Source organism: Mobula birostris, chromosome 25, assembly GCF_030028105.1.
Source record: "Mobula birostris isolate sMobBir1 chromosome 25, sMobBir1.hap1, whole genome shotgun sequence".
NCBI lineage: Eukaryota > Metazoa > Chordata > Chondrichthyes > Myliobatiformes > Myliobatidae > Mobula > Mobula birostris.
Genome location: NC_092394.1, coordinates 9,626,080 through 9,641,784, shown reverse-complemented (window position 1 = coordinate 9,641,784; position 15,705 = coordinate 9,626,080). Strand labels below are relative to the sequence as shown.

Sequence of the window (15,705 nt, the reverse complement as noted above, 5' to 3'; positions counted from 1 at the left end):
CATCCTCTGGGTCCCCCCCCCCTTTTCTTTCTTCCCGGACCTCCTGTCCCATGATCCTCTCATATCCCTTTTGCCAATCACCTGTCCAGCCCTTGGCTCCATTCCTCCCCCTCATGTCTTCTCCTATCATTTTGGATCTCCCCCTCCCCCTCCAACTTTCAAATCCCTTACTCACTCTTCCTTCAGTTAGACCTGACGAAGGGTCTCGGCCTGAAACGTTGACTGCACCGCTTCCTAGAGATGCTGCCTGGCCTGCTGTGTTCACCAGCAACTTTTATCTGTGTTGCTACCTTGAAATTAATTTTCTTGCAGGCATTTACAGAAAAATAAAGAACTGCAATAGAATTTATTAAAAACTATACTAAGACTGACAAATACCCAATGTGCAAAAGAAGACAAACTGCAAATAAAAAAAATACTGAAAACATGAGTTGCGAAAAGTTCTTGAAAGTGTTGTGGAGTCAGTTCGGAGTGGTAGTGAGTGAAATTATCCACTCCAGTTCAGGAGCCTGGTGGTTGTAGGGTAATAACTGTTCCTGAACCTGGTGGTGTGGGTCCCAAGGCTTCTGTACCTCCTGTTAAATGGTAGTAGCAAGAAGAGACCATGGAGGAGATTACAAAGATTATCTGGTTGTTGACAGCAGCATTTCCAGTGAGCTGACTTGATAGAAATCAGGATAAGAAAAAAGGCCAATTCCTTTTTAAAGAAGAAATTTTAAAAAAGTGTTGATGTATTTGCATTTGGTTCGGTATCACACTGTCACACTCTCTGAATATGTTTATTTTACAAGGGGAATGAACTAAACTTGAAATTAAAATTCAATTTATGAATAATGCACAAATATTTACAGAGGTAAAATGGAAGGCACTGAGGTAATTTGGGAAGGCACCGAGCCTCTGTCTTGAAGCATACTGGTTAATATTGGAGATGAGGGGTTATCATACGAAGAGAGAACATAGAACACTAGAGCACAGTACAGGCTCTTCGGCCCAAGATGTTGTGCCAACCTTTTAAAGTACTCCAAGATCAATATAACGGTTCTCTTCTACATAATCTTCCATTTTACTTTCATCTGTGAGCCTACCTGAGAGTTTTTCTTTCTCTTGAATTCTAGTCCCTTTTGTAACAAAAGACAACATTCCATTTTGGCTTTCTAATTGCTTGTTGTGTCCGCTTGTTCCGTAAATGTCCCTTATATGTCTGCCTGTACCTCCTACAATTCGCCTGTCGACGCAACCGATCAACAGACGATGCAATAGCTACTGACCTTACATATTGATGTCTGGAGAAGAAGGATGCTTAGGTGAGAATGCTGTTCATGGACTACAGTTCAGCATTCAACACCATAATTCCATCCAGGCTCGATAGAAAGCTCAGAGACTTCGGCCTTGACCCTGTCTTGTGCAGCTAGATCCTGGACTTCTTGTCAGATCGCCGGTAGGTGGTAAAAGTGGGCTCCCTCACCTCTACGCCTCTGACTCTCAACACAGGAGCTCCTCAGGGGTGTGTACTAAGTCCTCTCCTTTACCCCCTGTATACCCACAACTCTAATCTGCTAATTACATTTGCCGACAACACTACATTGATTGGCCTAATCTCAAACAATAATAAGGTGGCCTGCAGGGAAGAAGTCATCTCTCTGACACAGTGGTGTCAAGAAAACAACCTCTTCCTCAATGTCACAAAAACAAAGGTTCTGATTGTGGATTACAGGAGGAATGGTGACAGGTAACCCCTATTGATATCAATAGATCTGGGGTTGAGAGGGTAAACAGCTTTAAGTTCCTCGGTTTCCACATCACCGAGGACCTCACGTGGTCTATACACACCAGCTGTGTGGTGAAAAAGGCACAACAGCGCCTCTTTCACCTCAGATGGTTGAAGAGGTTTGGTATGGGCCCCCAAATCCTAAGAACTTTCTACAGGGGCACGATTGAGAGCATCCTGACTGGCTGTATCACTGTCTGGTATTGGAACTGTACCTTTCTTAAATGCAGGATTCTGCAGAGAGTGGTGCGGACAGCTTAGCGCATCTGTAGTTGTGACGTTCCAATGATTCAGGACATTTACAAAGACAGGTGTGAAAACAGGGTCCGAAGGATCATTGGGGACCCGAGTCACTCCAGCCACAATCTATTTCAGCTGCTACCATCTAGGAAACGGCACCGCAGCATAAAAGCCAGGCCCAGCAGGCTCTGGGAGAACTTCTTCTGCCAGGCCATCAGACTGATTAACTCACACAGATTTGTGTGTATTTCTATGTTACATTGACTGTTCTATTTATTATAAATTACTATGATTGCACATTGCACATTTAGGTGGAGACGTAACGTAAAGATTTTTACTCCTTATGTATGTGAAGGATGTAAGAAATAAAGTCAATTCAATTCACCCGTGCTAAGGCATCCCATGCACTCAGCACTCTGTGTGTAACTAACTTACTTCTAGTACACCCCCCCCCCCATACTTTCCTCCAATCACTTTAGGATTATGTCCTCTTGAATTAGCCATTTTGACCTTGGGAAGAAGTCTCTGGCTTGTTGTATAAGATAGTGTCAGATTGGTGTTCACACAAGAACATGTTTTGATATCGAGAGTGTTAAAGTTCTGAGGTTTGTCAGGGCTGAAGCCTTGGGATATCTCCTTCAACGGGTAAGTCTAGAAATGTGGGACTGGGTGTTAAGATGATTGACCAGCTGTTTTGGACAGAAATGAGAAGTATTTTATATAACAGTTTATGCAGTTTTTAGAATTCTGTGCCTCAAAAGTATGTGGACACTGTTATTGGCTGAGACTGATAGTTTTTGGGGGCACTAAGAGAGTCAGGAGAAATCAGAATCAGGAAGGAAAGAAGTTTAACGTAGAAAAATAGTGCACTGCTATTACAGCTCGGGGGTCTGAGTTCGGAGTTCAATTCCAACTGACAAAATCCTTACAAACTTTGTAAGGATCTTGTACGTCCTCCCCATGAACATGTGGGGTTACTCTGTGCTATGGTTTCCTCATTCAGTACATCATTTACAACTCCTCCCTTGGAGGGTCAGACATCCTGAGCCAATAGTCCTGGACTTACTTCATAATTTACTGGCATAATTTACATATTACTATTTAACTATTTATGGTTCTATTACTATTTATTATTTATGGAGCAACTGTAACGAAAACCAATTTTCCCCCGGGATTAATAAGTATGACTATGACTATTCCAATGACGTACTGGTTAGTAGGTAATAAGTAATTGTAAGTTTCCTGTGATTAGGCTAGGGTTAAATTGGTGGGATTGCTGGGCAGTGAGGCTCATTGGGCTGGAAGGGCCTGTTCCATGCTGTATCTCTAAATAAACAAAAATAAATAAAATTGTAATGCATTTGAACAGAGTTCATATGAATTTATGAAAGGCAAATCTTGTTTGAATGCCTATTGGAATTCTTAGATTGCATTAGGTGTGTTTATCACTTGGACATCAAAATGTACAGTGAAATGTGTTATTTGCATTAACACAACCTAAGGATATGCTGGGGACAGCCCAAATGTGTCATCACACATTCTGGTGTAAACATAATGTGCCATTCCTTCAGGATGTATCTTGTAGAGTAGACGAGGGAGAACCAGGAGATGTGGTGTGTAGGATTTCAGAAAGCTTTTAACAAGGTCCAACATAGAATGATGGTAAACGAGGGGAAGACACATAGAATTTGTAATATTTGGGCATGGATTTACAGTTGGTTAATTGGAATCAGAATGTAGAAGGTATGATTGGTTGGTTTGATGATAATGTGAAAATTGGTGTTGTGTTGATAATGAGGATGGCTATAGGCAACAGATTCATATTGATTAGCTTGTAAGATGGAACAGCAATAGAAGATGGAATTTAGCCCAGATCCAAGTGCTGATGCAATTATATTTGTTTATTTACTAAGAGATACAGTGCGAAACAGGCCCTTACAGCCCAGTGAGCCACACCACTCCGCACCCCACCTATTTAACATTAGACTAATCACAGGACAATTTACATTGAGCAATTAACTGCTAACTGGAACATCTTTAGAATGTGGGAGGAAATGGGAGCACATAAGATGGCGCCGGTAACTGGCGACTGTGCATGCTCTCCCGAGCAAACTGCCTTCTACACTATCCTATGCCTGAGAAACCCTTCTAAACCTCCAATCTGCTATATCTAGCAAGATCAACAACACCCTGGCGAAGCTACTGACCCAGCTGGAGATCACCGCGCCAGAATTGCTTCTTAAACTCTGGACCGCACCTGGATCCGACCAGCGAGGCCTGGTCTGAGACCCACCACGTTCCCAGAGACCCGTGGCCTGCTACCGTTCTAGAGTGCTTGGAGACATGGCCCATTTCGACCAGCACCTCTCTGGAGCAGACAATCACACAGAAGTGACGTCAGAGACCTCAAGTTACCCCAGATGCTTCCCCGGAGCAACCACCGTAAAGCCCTGTTGGTGGACATCCACAGCTGCCGGAAGTAAGGCCTCCGCAGCCGACCTCAGAAATCGAGCCCAAGGGTCGGCTGGAGCGGAGGCCTCCGCAACCGTGACTCGGTTTACGGACTTGTTTCAGCCAGGAGCCTGGCCCTCCAGGATTAAGTGTCGGTTTCGGCGCCCGACCCAATCGACAGCCCAGGCCCCCAGCAGCTGGAAGTGGCAGCGGAGCCTCCCCCGTCACTCGGCCCGACCTGGAGCACCCGACGACGCGACCCGCCTATCGATCCCCGCGGGATGCGTCCACCAACCTCAAAGAGCTGCCAACAACACACTGCATCAATGGAAACCTGGAAGGATGCACTATTTACCGATGAAGCGTGGGAAAAGAGCTGGGCTGCTGGTCAGGTGGAAGCTGAGGGGCTTCAGGGTCCCTGTGCTCACCATCCTACTAGCTAATGTGCAAGCCTTTGAGAACAAGGTGGATGATCTTAAAGGGAGACTCAGCTACTGCAGGGAGATGCAGAACTGCTGTGTATTCTGTTTCACCGAGACCTGGCTCTCCCCTGCCACCCCCGACTGTGCCATCCAACCGGAGGGATTTTCGATCCATCAGATGGATCACACGGCGTCTTCGGGCAAGACGAGGGGAGGTGGTGTCTGCCTACTGATCAACAATGCGTGGTGCTCGGACACAGTGGTGCTGACAAGCTCCTGCAGCCCAGACCTGGAACACCTGTCGGTGAAGTGTCGTCCCTACTATCTGCCACGGGAATTCACCTCGGTCATACTGACAGCGGGCTACATTCCCTCCCAGGCGGATGTGGAGTGTGCTCTGAACATACTGTATTCCAACATCAGTGAACTTGAGACCAGGTATTCGGAGGCTTTGCTCATTACAGCTGGGGACTTTAACCAGGCCAACCTCAGAAGGTACTGCCAAAGTTATACCAACATGTCTCCTGCCTCACTAGAGGCCCGAATATACTTGACCACTGCTACACAGCAGTCAAGCGTGCCTACCGTTCCGTCCTCCAACCTCACTTCGGAAAATCGGACCATCAGGCCGTACTCCTCCTCCCGGCTTACAAACAGAAACTGAAGTGGGAGGTCACGGTGTCAAAAGTAGTGTTGCGTTGGATGGAGGAAACGGATGAGGTCCTCCGTGACTGCTTTGAATCGGTGGACTGGTTAGTATTCAAGGACTCGGCAGCTAACCTCGATGAGTATGCCTCAGCTGTCACGGACTTTATTTGGAAATGCACAGAGGACTGTGTGTCTCGCAAGACGATCCAGGTATTCCCTAACCGGAAACCTTGGATGAATTATGAGGTCAAGTCCCTTTTGAAGGCTAGAGCTGCGGCTTTTAGGTCTGGGGATACCAGTCGCTACACGGAATCCAGGCGTGAACTCTGGAAAGCCATTAAGGGCGCCAAGAGGCAATATCGAGCCAAGTTGGAAGCCCAGGCTAACCAGAGGGATGCCGGTAGACCATGGCAGGGTCTAAATGAGATCACTGGGTGCAAAGAAAAGGCTGGGAATATCAATAACTGTGGCGCTTCTCTTCCTGACGAACTTAACGTATTCTACGCAAGATTCGAACAGAAGAGGAGCATCCCGCTCCCTCCGAATGAACCAGACCTGGTGGCATCGAGATTCATCGTCACCGAGGAGGACGTTAGAAGGGCATTTCTGAAGATAAATCCAAGGAAGGCGGCCGGCCCAGATAGTGTCCCAGGACAGGTTCTCCGGGCCTGTGCAAGCGAGCTAACTGGAGTGTTTGCTGACATCTTCAACTGCTCCTTGCTTCAGTCTAAGATCCCCTCGTGTTCTAAGAAGGCAACGATAATCCCGGTGCGGAAGAAGAGCAAGGTGGCATGTCTGAATGACTATCAACCTGTGGCTCTGACATCAATTGATATGAAGTGCTTGGAACGAATGGCTATGGCACACATCAACCACAGCCTACGGGTCAACCTCGACGCTTTGCAATTCACCTACTGGAGCAACAGGTCAATGGCAGGTGCCATCTCTCTGGCTCAGGAGCTTGAAGACTTGTATGGCCAGATTTGGGAACAGCTTCTTTCCAACTGTGATAAGACTGCTGAATGGATCCTGACCTGGATCTGGACCCTACCCTCCAAATATCCGGACCTGCCTCTCGGTTTTTTTGCACTACCTTACTTTCCATTTTCTATATATGATTTATAATTTAAATTTTTAATATTTACTATCGATTTGTACTCCAGGGAGCGGGAAGCGCAGGATCAAATATCGCTGTGATGTTTGTACGTTCTAGTATCAATTGTTTGGTGACAATTATGACGAGAGTACACATAGATTAAGATGTTAACTGTCCTGTGCTGGCACCAGTGGGATCAGCAGTTGGTCTGCCACCTGTCTTCAGGAGAAAGAGAGATAAGGCAAGACACACACGACACCCTGAGGTAACGAGACCCTGGAAGCGGTGCGTCTCCCACAAGTCGGTGGGAGGTTTTGGAGGGCAGGTCGTGGGACCAAGCCATAGACGCACAGGGTAGAAAGTTACGATCAGCGGGAACCTGGTGTGTGTCCGCCCTTGCCTGGGTGCCAGGTTCACCGCAGAGAAACAATCGTATCTGGAAATGGAGGGGTCACGGTCGGTGACCTCAGAAGACATCACAAAGGGCTCACCCGAAAGCTGACTGCGAAGAATATCGAAGGTCTGTGTGGAAGCCGTTTGAATATTCATTCGTTTTTGCTCTCTCTCTCCTTCCCCCCACTGTCCATCTCCCACGGCACTGATTACTGTGAACTGAACTGAACTAAATTGAACTGAACTTTGCGTCACTTTGAAACTGGTCATTTACCCCTAGACGACGATAGAGCTTGATTGATCCTGTTATCCTAATTCTGTGTACATGTGTGTTTATCATTGCCGAACTGTTGCATTTATTATCCTTTTGATTAGAGTACTGTGTTGCTTGTTTCTTTAATAAAACTTTCTTAGTTCTAGTAATCCAGACTCCCAACTGAGTGATCCATTTCTGCTGGTTTGGCAACCCAGTTACGGGGTACGTAACACAATAAAGTATAAAGTACACAAGAGGAAACGCAGGCGCTCACAGGGAGAGTGTACAAACTCCTTACAGGCGGCGCCAGAATTGAATTCTGAATTTCGGAACTGTAATAGCAGCTTGTTAACCTCTACGTTAACATGGTGCCCCTTGGGGACTAATAAGAGTAGGATATGCACTGCGTGATAGGAGCCTGGGGAGCAAAGAATATCCCTAAAGGCGGCAGCACAGGCAGATGGAATAGTGAAGAAGTGCTTTCATTAGCCAGGCTTACCGACTATAACAGCAGAGAGATAATGATGAAAATTATAAATCATTGGTGAGGTCACAGCTGGAGTACTGTGTACAGTTGTAGTCACCACACTTTGGGAAGGATGTGTGATTACATTGAAGAAGGTGCAAAAGAAATGTCCTGGGGTGATGCCTGAGATGGAGCATTCTGGCCAAGAGAAGAAATTTGATCAGCTGGGTTTGTTTCCTTGAATTGCAGATCATTTTGTATATAGTTAAGCCTACAATGTTCTTAGACTGGTGATGGAGGGAGTGAGTGCTTAAGGTAATGCCCAAGCTGGTGACTAAATGGTTGGCTTTAAAGTTTAGTTTTATTTGTCACGTGTACATTGAAATATCAAAACATACAGTGAAGTGCAACCAACACGGCCTGAGGATTGCACTGTTAGTCCACAAGTGGCACACTTCCAACGCCCACATAGCATGCCTACAACTCACTGACTCTAACTGGAGTGCACTTTTTGGAATGTGGAAGAAAACCAGAGCTCCCAGAGGAAAGCCACATAGACTGTCTCAAGCCTTCTGGAACTGTTATGCTGAGAAATGTACAGTTTTGAGGCATTGGGAAATATCCAGCTCGAGTTGGGACAATGAGCATGTGAGAAAGGGGAATCAATCACTTTTTAGCAGTCTGTCTCTCTTGGATTCTAACATTGCAAATACACTCAGGGGTCACTTTATTAGGTACCTTTTGTAACCAATAAAGTGGTCACTGAGTGTATATTCATGGTCTTTTGCTGCTGTAGCCCATCCACTTCAAAGTTGGACATGTTGTGCATTTGGAGATGCTCTTCTGGACACCACTGTTGAAGGTCATAGGAAGTCATTCCTGCCTGTGGCCATCAAACTTTACAACTCCTCCCTTGGAGGGTCAGACACCCTGAGCCAATAGGCTGGTCCTGGACTTATTTCCATCTGGCATAACTTACATATTATTATTTAATTATTTATGGTTTTATATTGCTATATTCATACTCTATTTTTGGTTGGTGCGATTGTAACGGAACCCAATTTCCCTCAGGATCAATAAAGTATGACTATGAAATGCATTGTTATTTGAGTTACTGTCACCTTTCTGTCAAATTGAACCAGTATGGCTTCTCTCATTAACAAGGTGTTTATGCCCACAGAACTGTTGTTCACTAGATTTTTTTTTTGTTTTTTGCCCCATCCTCTCATTCTCTGTAAGCTCTAGGGAGTATTGTATGTGAAAATCCCATGTCAGCATTTTCTGAGATACTCAAACTGCCCCATCTGACACCAACAATCATTCCACTGTCAAAGTCACAGATCACTTTTCTTCCCCATTCTGATGATTGATCTGAATGACAACTGAACCTCTTGACCATGTCTGCATGCTTTTATGCATTGAGTTGCTGCCACATGATTGGCTGATTAGATATTTGCATTAATGAGCAGGTGTACAGGTTTAAGTAATAAAGTGGCCACTGTGTGTATATACAAAACACTGAAAGGAAACTATCCTTTTTAAAAACTCTTTCTGTCTTGTTTAGTTGCTCTGCAAATGCCTGAAGGACTCCAGATGTTCGCCTGCGCAATTGCTGATATCATAGAAAGGTAAGACAGCAATTCATTAAGTTAACAGCTTAGAATATCAAACCCAAAGGGCCAGTTTGGACTTGTAAGTAATTAAGGAAGATCTGAATAGACATTCTCATGGAGAATGTGGGACATCCTTTGCTTGGGTTTGCCTGTTGTTTGGGATGATGTGTTTGGTTGGATGGTTTTTTTTCCATCAGATCTGCAGAGTAGTCATGGGTCAAGATGTTACAATTCACAGCTTGTCAATGACTCAATTTGGTTCTTAATTAGCTGAGGGAATTAAAGATAATGGGCTACATGTTCAGTGTCATAAACTGCAAGAAGGATGCACTGAATGGTTTCTATTTGTCAAACTTGAACCCAGGAGGCTGGCTGTTGCTTTCAGTTCATTTCAGGACATTTATCTGTAAAATATAGAGGAAGGTGAGTTATTGTTTAGTGTTGCTTTTCTTGCTGCAGGAGTCTCCTTTCTCTTGATGTGGGAATTTTCCAACATTGATTGAAGGCAAACATTTTGTGGAATAGCACTGGGAGAATTGGTCATTGTGAGTCTTCGAAGCCAGAGTCAAGAATTATGGAGAAATTGTTCTCTTTAGAGCATAGAAGGTTAAGAGTGTTCAGACTCATGAGCTGATGTGAAAGAAGTAAATAAGGAGGAATTGTTTCAATAGAGGAGGAGTTAGTAACCGCAGCATAGAGTATTTAAGACGACTAGAGGTGACCAGAGGAAGAAAAATCCACACATTTGGATCAGGATGATGGAATCAAATTTAATTTTTCCCAAGATAAATCACTAAATATTAGAGCAAATAAAGAGTCTGTTCTTCCCACTTCATTAGGGTCTTCTCTATGAAAGCTGAAGTTTCAGAGTTCTTTCCTCTGGTGGTGGAGGTTGGGATGGGGCGTTCTGTCACCAGAAAGCACAGATTTCAACACATTAGCAGAGGAAAAAAATAATTAGAAGAGCTGTTTTATTTTAACACGCATTAAGTTGTTATGGTTCAGAATTAACAGCAATGTAAGCAGATTCTGTGATAACTTTCGAAGGGGGTCTCTGTAAATTGAGAAAAATTGCTGGATTCTAATGAAGGAAGATGGGAGTAGAACTGGGTGCAGTGTTTACTGGTGAGCCTGTATTAGCAGTTTATCATACGGTGATCAGATCAAGGTACACAATACAACAGAACGGATAAGGACTTGAACAATAAACGTATCTAGGGTAGCCTAAAGGACTATAAGTCCAGGGACGGAGAGGGGAAGGGGGGAGCATGGTGGTTGCAGAACAAGCTGAAGTATTTAAATCATCATGTCCTATGGGAATGGAGGTAAGTGATCTGAATACAACACACAACATAAAGGGGTAAGTTCAGGGTTCAGATTCATTTACATTGAAACATACAGTGAACTGTGCCATTTGCGTTAACAGCCAACACAACCGGGGGCAGCCCATAAAATGTTGCCACACATTCCAGCGCCAACATAATATGCCCACAATGCTTGGCAGAACAACACAAAACGGAACCAACAGAACAACAACAACAAAACAACAGAAAAACAAGCCCCTTTCCTCCCTCACATCCACCCAGATACAAACATAGATAGTCCTCTCACCCCAGAACAGGTCGCCTCCAGTCCTCGGACTTCCAGCCTCCTGTGGACTGGTAGATATTGGACTTCCCCAGCGGACTTGCAGATTCAGAACTTCGGCCTCCAGGTCTCAGCCTTCGGACTTCCAATTGACCTTCAGCTCTGCTATTTAGTATCTGCCCCAGGACTTACCAATGAATACCCCAAACTCCAGGCCTCAAACTCTTGACTCACCGATGACAGAAACCCAAAATTGTCAACTACCATGTCTTTCTATGACCTCTAGAGGAAGGCCTTTCAGTTGTGTGATCTGCTATGGAAGGTAAGCAGGGCAAATGAGCAGATATTTGTTCACCGCTGGCTCTCACATCCAGTAATCTGATGACATCTGCTGTGAGATGGATGAACATCAGACATAGGGTTTCCTGCTGTTCTGCAGTGGCACTGTGGGATTTCAAGTGAATGAGAGGCCAAAGTAGCACAGTAGCGTAGCAGTCAGTGTAATGCTTTACAGTGCCAACGATCAGCAATCGGTGTTTAATTCTCGCCACTGTTCGTAAGGAGTTTGTATGGTCTCCCAGTGACCGTGTGGGTGCTCCAGTTTCCTCCCGCATTCCAAAGACGTACGGGTTAGTAGGTTAATTGTTCGCATCAGTGTAATTGGGCGGTGTGGGCTCATTGAGTTGAAAGGCGTGTTACTTGGCTGTGTCTCTGAATAAAACAAAAGTTGCTTATACTTGGTACTAATAAAATTTTTTGCTTGAGCTTTGAGTTAGATTGTAACCCACAACTTTGGGGTTCAGAGATAAACAAGAGTGTTAGTCTCCAAACCAGGACTGAAACCATGACACTTGTCCCATCTTTTACCATTCTACCATTTCACATCCTTATTTACTTTTCCTACATCAGCTCATCATTTTGAACACTTTTAACCTGCTGTGCTCTAAAGAGATCAAATTCTGCACAATTCTTGACCCTGGCTTTGAAATCTCCATAGTGACCATTCCCTAGTGCCATTTTACAAAATCTTTGCCCTCAATCATCTTTTACCATAATTGTTTAATTTGATATTGATCTTGTGAACTGCCTTTGGTCTCCTTTCAAAGTCTCCCTGGTGCGGCTTAAGACCAGTTCGGGACTCTGCCTGGTTTGATGCATAATTTAATTCCAACTTCCTGGTGTATATCCTTAAATGTTCAGTACTCCATTCACTGACAGTGAACTTTGTTTATGTGTAACAGAGAATGTAAAATCCACAACATGACCGCAGCAGCAGCATGATTTGCTCCATATGTATCTGGCCGTGTTGGCTAATGGGGAACCCCACGCCTCCTGGGAAAGTGCCTTTCCATTGGTTTGCATCCATTTTAAATGCTAGGCAGCTCTTTTTTCCTTGCATTCCAGCTCAGAAGTGCAGCACTTGCTCATCCTGCACTGGACTATCAGCTTAAATTTTATGCCTGGTGAAGCTTGAACAGAAAAATGTATTGTCAGCTTAAGTGCAAACTCTTTATTTTATCAGAAGCTAATTTGATCAAGTCTTGGATCCCATTCCTGGGCTGGAGTTTAGAAGAATGAGGAGGAATCTCATTGAAACCTATTGAATATTGAAAAGCTTAGATAGAGTGGATGTGGAGAGGATGTTTCCTACAGTGGGGGGATCTAGGGCTAGAGGGCAAAGACTCCGAGGGACATCTCTTGAGAACGGACACGAGGAGGAATTTCTTTAGCCAGAAGGTGGTGAATCTGTGGAATTCAATGCCACAGACAGCTGTGGAGACCAAGCTATTGGGTATATTTAAAGTGGAGGTTCTTAGGTTCTTGATTAGTAAGGGTGTCAGATTACAGGGAGAGGGCAGTAGAATGGGGTTGAGAGGAATAATAAATTAGCCATAATAGAGTGGTGATGTAGACCCGATAGGCCTAATTCTGTTCCTATGGTTTATGTTACTTATGGTTTATTCCCATTACATCACCTAAGTGGGAAAAAATATCAGTAAGAGCACTGTTTCTTCCTGTCTCTCAAGCAAGCTCACCTATACATTTAGTCAACCAAATTACATTGTCTTCCATTATACTTGTTAATTGTAGCCTGTTCTGAGATTTAATCTCCTTGAAGTTAGTTATATTTGAAAGGTAAAATTAGCCCCACAGAAAGAAGAGATTGGGTGGTTATTTTATGAAAGATATTGCACAGGGATAATAGGCTAAATGTTCTTGTTTCAAGTTGAATTTATAAATTGTAATTGTGCTAATCAACATTGGAGTTTCAGCATTATATGGGAAGACCTTTGCCTTAAAATGGAAACAAATACAGAAAGTGTGAGGTGCAAATAGCTAAAGATAGAAATCTGAGTTCTTGTGCTTGCAAAGGAAAATAAAAAGAATAAATGATGCATCTCTCTGGGTCAAAATATCATTGTGGTATGATGGGATTTGAATTCACGTTCTTGAGGTTATTAGTCTGGGCCTTGTGTTAACGTAATCACACTGCCACTGTACCCCCGCTATCAAAGCAGGTTTTTAGAATGCTGTGTTTGGTCTTGGATTTCTATTAGTAAAAATTGATTTCACAGATGTGAAGGCAATAAAAGCCTGTTGCTGAGGGGCGAATAATGCTGATCAAAGAGTGACGGGGCTCCTATCTCTGTGTTCCCTATCTCAGAAAACAGGATTCCACAATGCTGCCTGATCCTTTTGACTCAGTTTCTATAATCTTGAGGAAGCCCATTGACAAGTGAGAAGAAATGTACCAAACGATCAAAGGGCTTCACAGTATCGAAGGGTTGTGATGGAACCAAGTTAGATTTACTCCAGCATGTTAAAAAAAAAGACCCCGAAAATTCACTGCGTAGTTTTCACTGCCTCCTGAACAGTGATTGAAGAGGGAAAATAAAAGCAGCTTTGGCCCAGAGACTTGAAAAATCAAGAAGAAATCATCTGAATCTTTCAACTCTTCACTGTTCTAACAGCAGATATATTTTTAACCCAACATTTGAAGTTGGTATAAATTTATACTGTAGATACATGCTTGGAATAAATTTATAAATCCTAAAGCATCAATTGCTCCCATAACTGTAGTCAGCAATCTAATTTTCCACAACTGTTGGCTCCTGGCACATGCAGCTCACAATGCACACAATGAATCTAAGGGTTGTATATGGTGACATATATGTATTTTGACAATAAATTTATGTTGAACTTTGAACAAGCAAAGAGGAGGGCCTGCATTACTACAGACTCTCTCATAGTCTTGGCATTTGAATCAGAATCAGGTTTAATATCACTGTTAAAAGTTGTGAAATTTGTTGTGTTGTGACAGCAGCCACAGTGCAATACATTTAAAAAAAACTATAAATTACAGTAAGAAAGTATTGTGCGAGTCTTAGGCCTTGAGTCTGTGTGGATAGGTGTCTATCAGCTTTGCACATTTGGACACTGCAATTTTGCCCCATTCTTGACTGTCAGATTGCATGAGGATCGTGAGTGAACAGCCCCTTTCAAGTCCAGCCACAAGTTCTCAATTGGATTGAGATCTGGACTGATACTTGGCCACTCCAGAATATTAACTTTGTTGTTTTTAAACAATAGACAATAGACAATAGGTGCAGGAGTAGGCCATTCGGCCCTTCGAGCCAGCGCTGCCATTCACTTTGATCATGGCTGATCATCCACAATCAGTACCCCGTTCCTGCTTTCTCCTCATATCCCTTGACTCCACTATCATTAAGAGCTCTATCTAACTCTTTCTTGAAAGCATCCAGAGAATTAGCCTCTACTACCTTCCGCGCAGAGCATATTCCACAGATCCACAACTCTCTGCGTGAAAAAGTTTTTCCTCAACTCCGTTCTAAATGGCCTACCCCTTATTCTCAAATTGTGGCCTCTGGTTCTGGACTCCCCCCACATCGGGAACATGTTTCCTGCCTCTAGTGTGTCCAATCCCTTAATAATCTTATATGTTTCAATCAGATCCCCTCTCATCCTTCTCAATTCCAGTGTATACAAGCCCAGTCGCTCCAATCTTTCAACATATGACAGTCCCGCCATCCCGGGAATTAACCTCGTGAACCTCTGCTGCGCTCCCTCAATAGCAAGAATGTCCTTCCTCAAATTTGGAGACCAAAACTGTACACAATACTCCAGGTGTGGTCTCACCAGGGCCCTGTACAACTGCAGAAGGACCTCTTTGCCCCTATACTCAACTCCCCTTGTTATGAAGGTCAACATGCCATTAGCTTTCTTCACTGCCTGCTGTACCTGTATGCTTATTTTCAGTGACTGATGAACAAGGACACCTAGACCTCGTTGTACTTCCCCTTTTCCTAACTTGACACCATTCAAATAGTAATCTGCCTTCCTGTTCTTGCCACCAAAGTCGATAACCTCACATTTATTCACATTAAACTGCATCTGCCATGCATCTGCCCACTCACCCAACCTGTCCAAGTCATCCTGCATTATCTCAACATCCTCCGCACATTTCATGCTGCCGCCCAGCTTTGTGTCATCTGCAAATTTGCTAATGTTACTTTTAATCCCTTCATCTAAATCATTAATGTATATTGTAAATAACTGTGGTCCCAGCACTGAGCCTTGCGGTACCCCACTAGTCACCGCCTGCCATTCTGAAAGGGACCCGTTAATCCCTACTCTTTGTTTCCTGTCTGCCAACCAATTTACGATCCATGTCAAACCTTTCCTGTGTAGCTTTGGCTTTATGCTTGGGGTCATGGCCTTGCTGGAAAACAAATCTCCCAAGTTG

The 15,705-nt window shown here is 43.9% G+C and overlaps 1 protein-coding gene across 1 annotated transcript in view; it reads left to right on the top strand.

Moving 5' to 3' along the window:
- The window catches only part of dph1 (diphthamide biosynthesis 1), an 814,404-nt gene that overhangs the window by 60,787 nt on the left and 737,912 nt on the right, over nt 1-15,705 (top strand). The window contains exon 3 of the mRNA XM_072243260.1: nt 9,305-9,368. Within this exon, the coding sequence (XP_072099361.1) occupies nt 9,305-9,368 (64 nt within the window). The remainder of the gene's footprint in view (nt 1-9,304; nt 9,369-15,705) is intronic.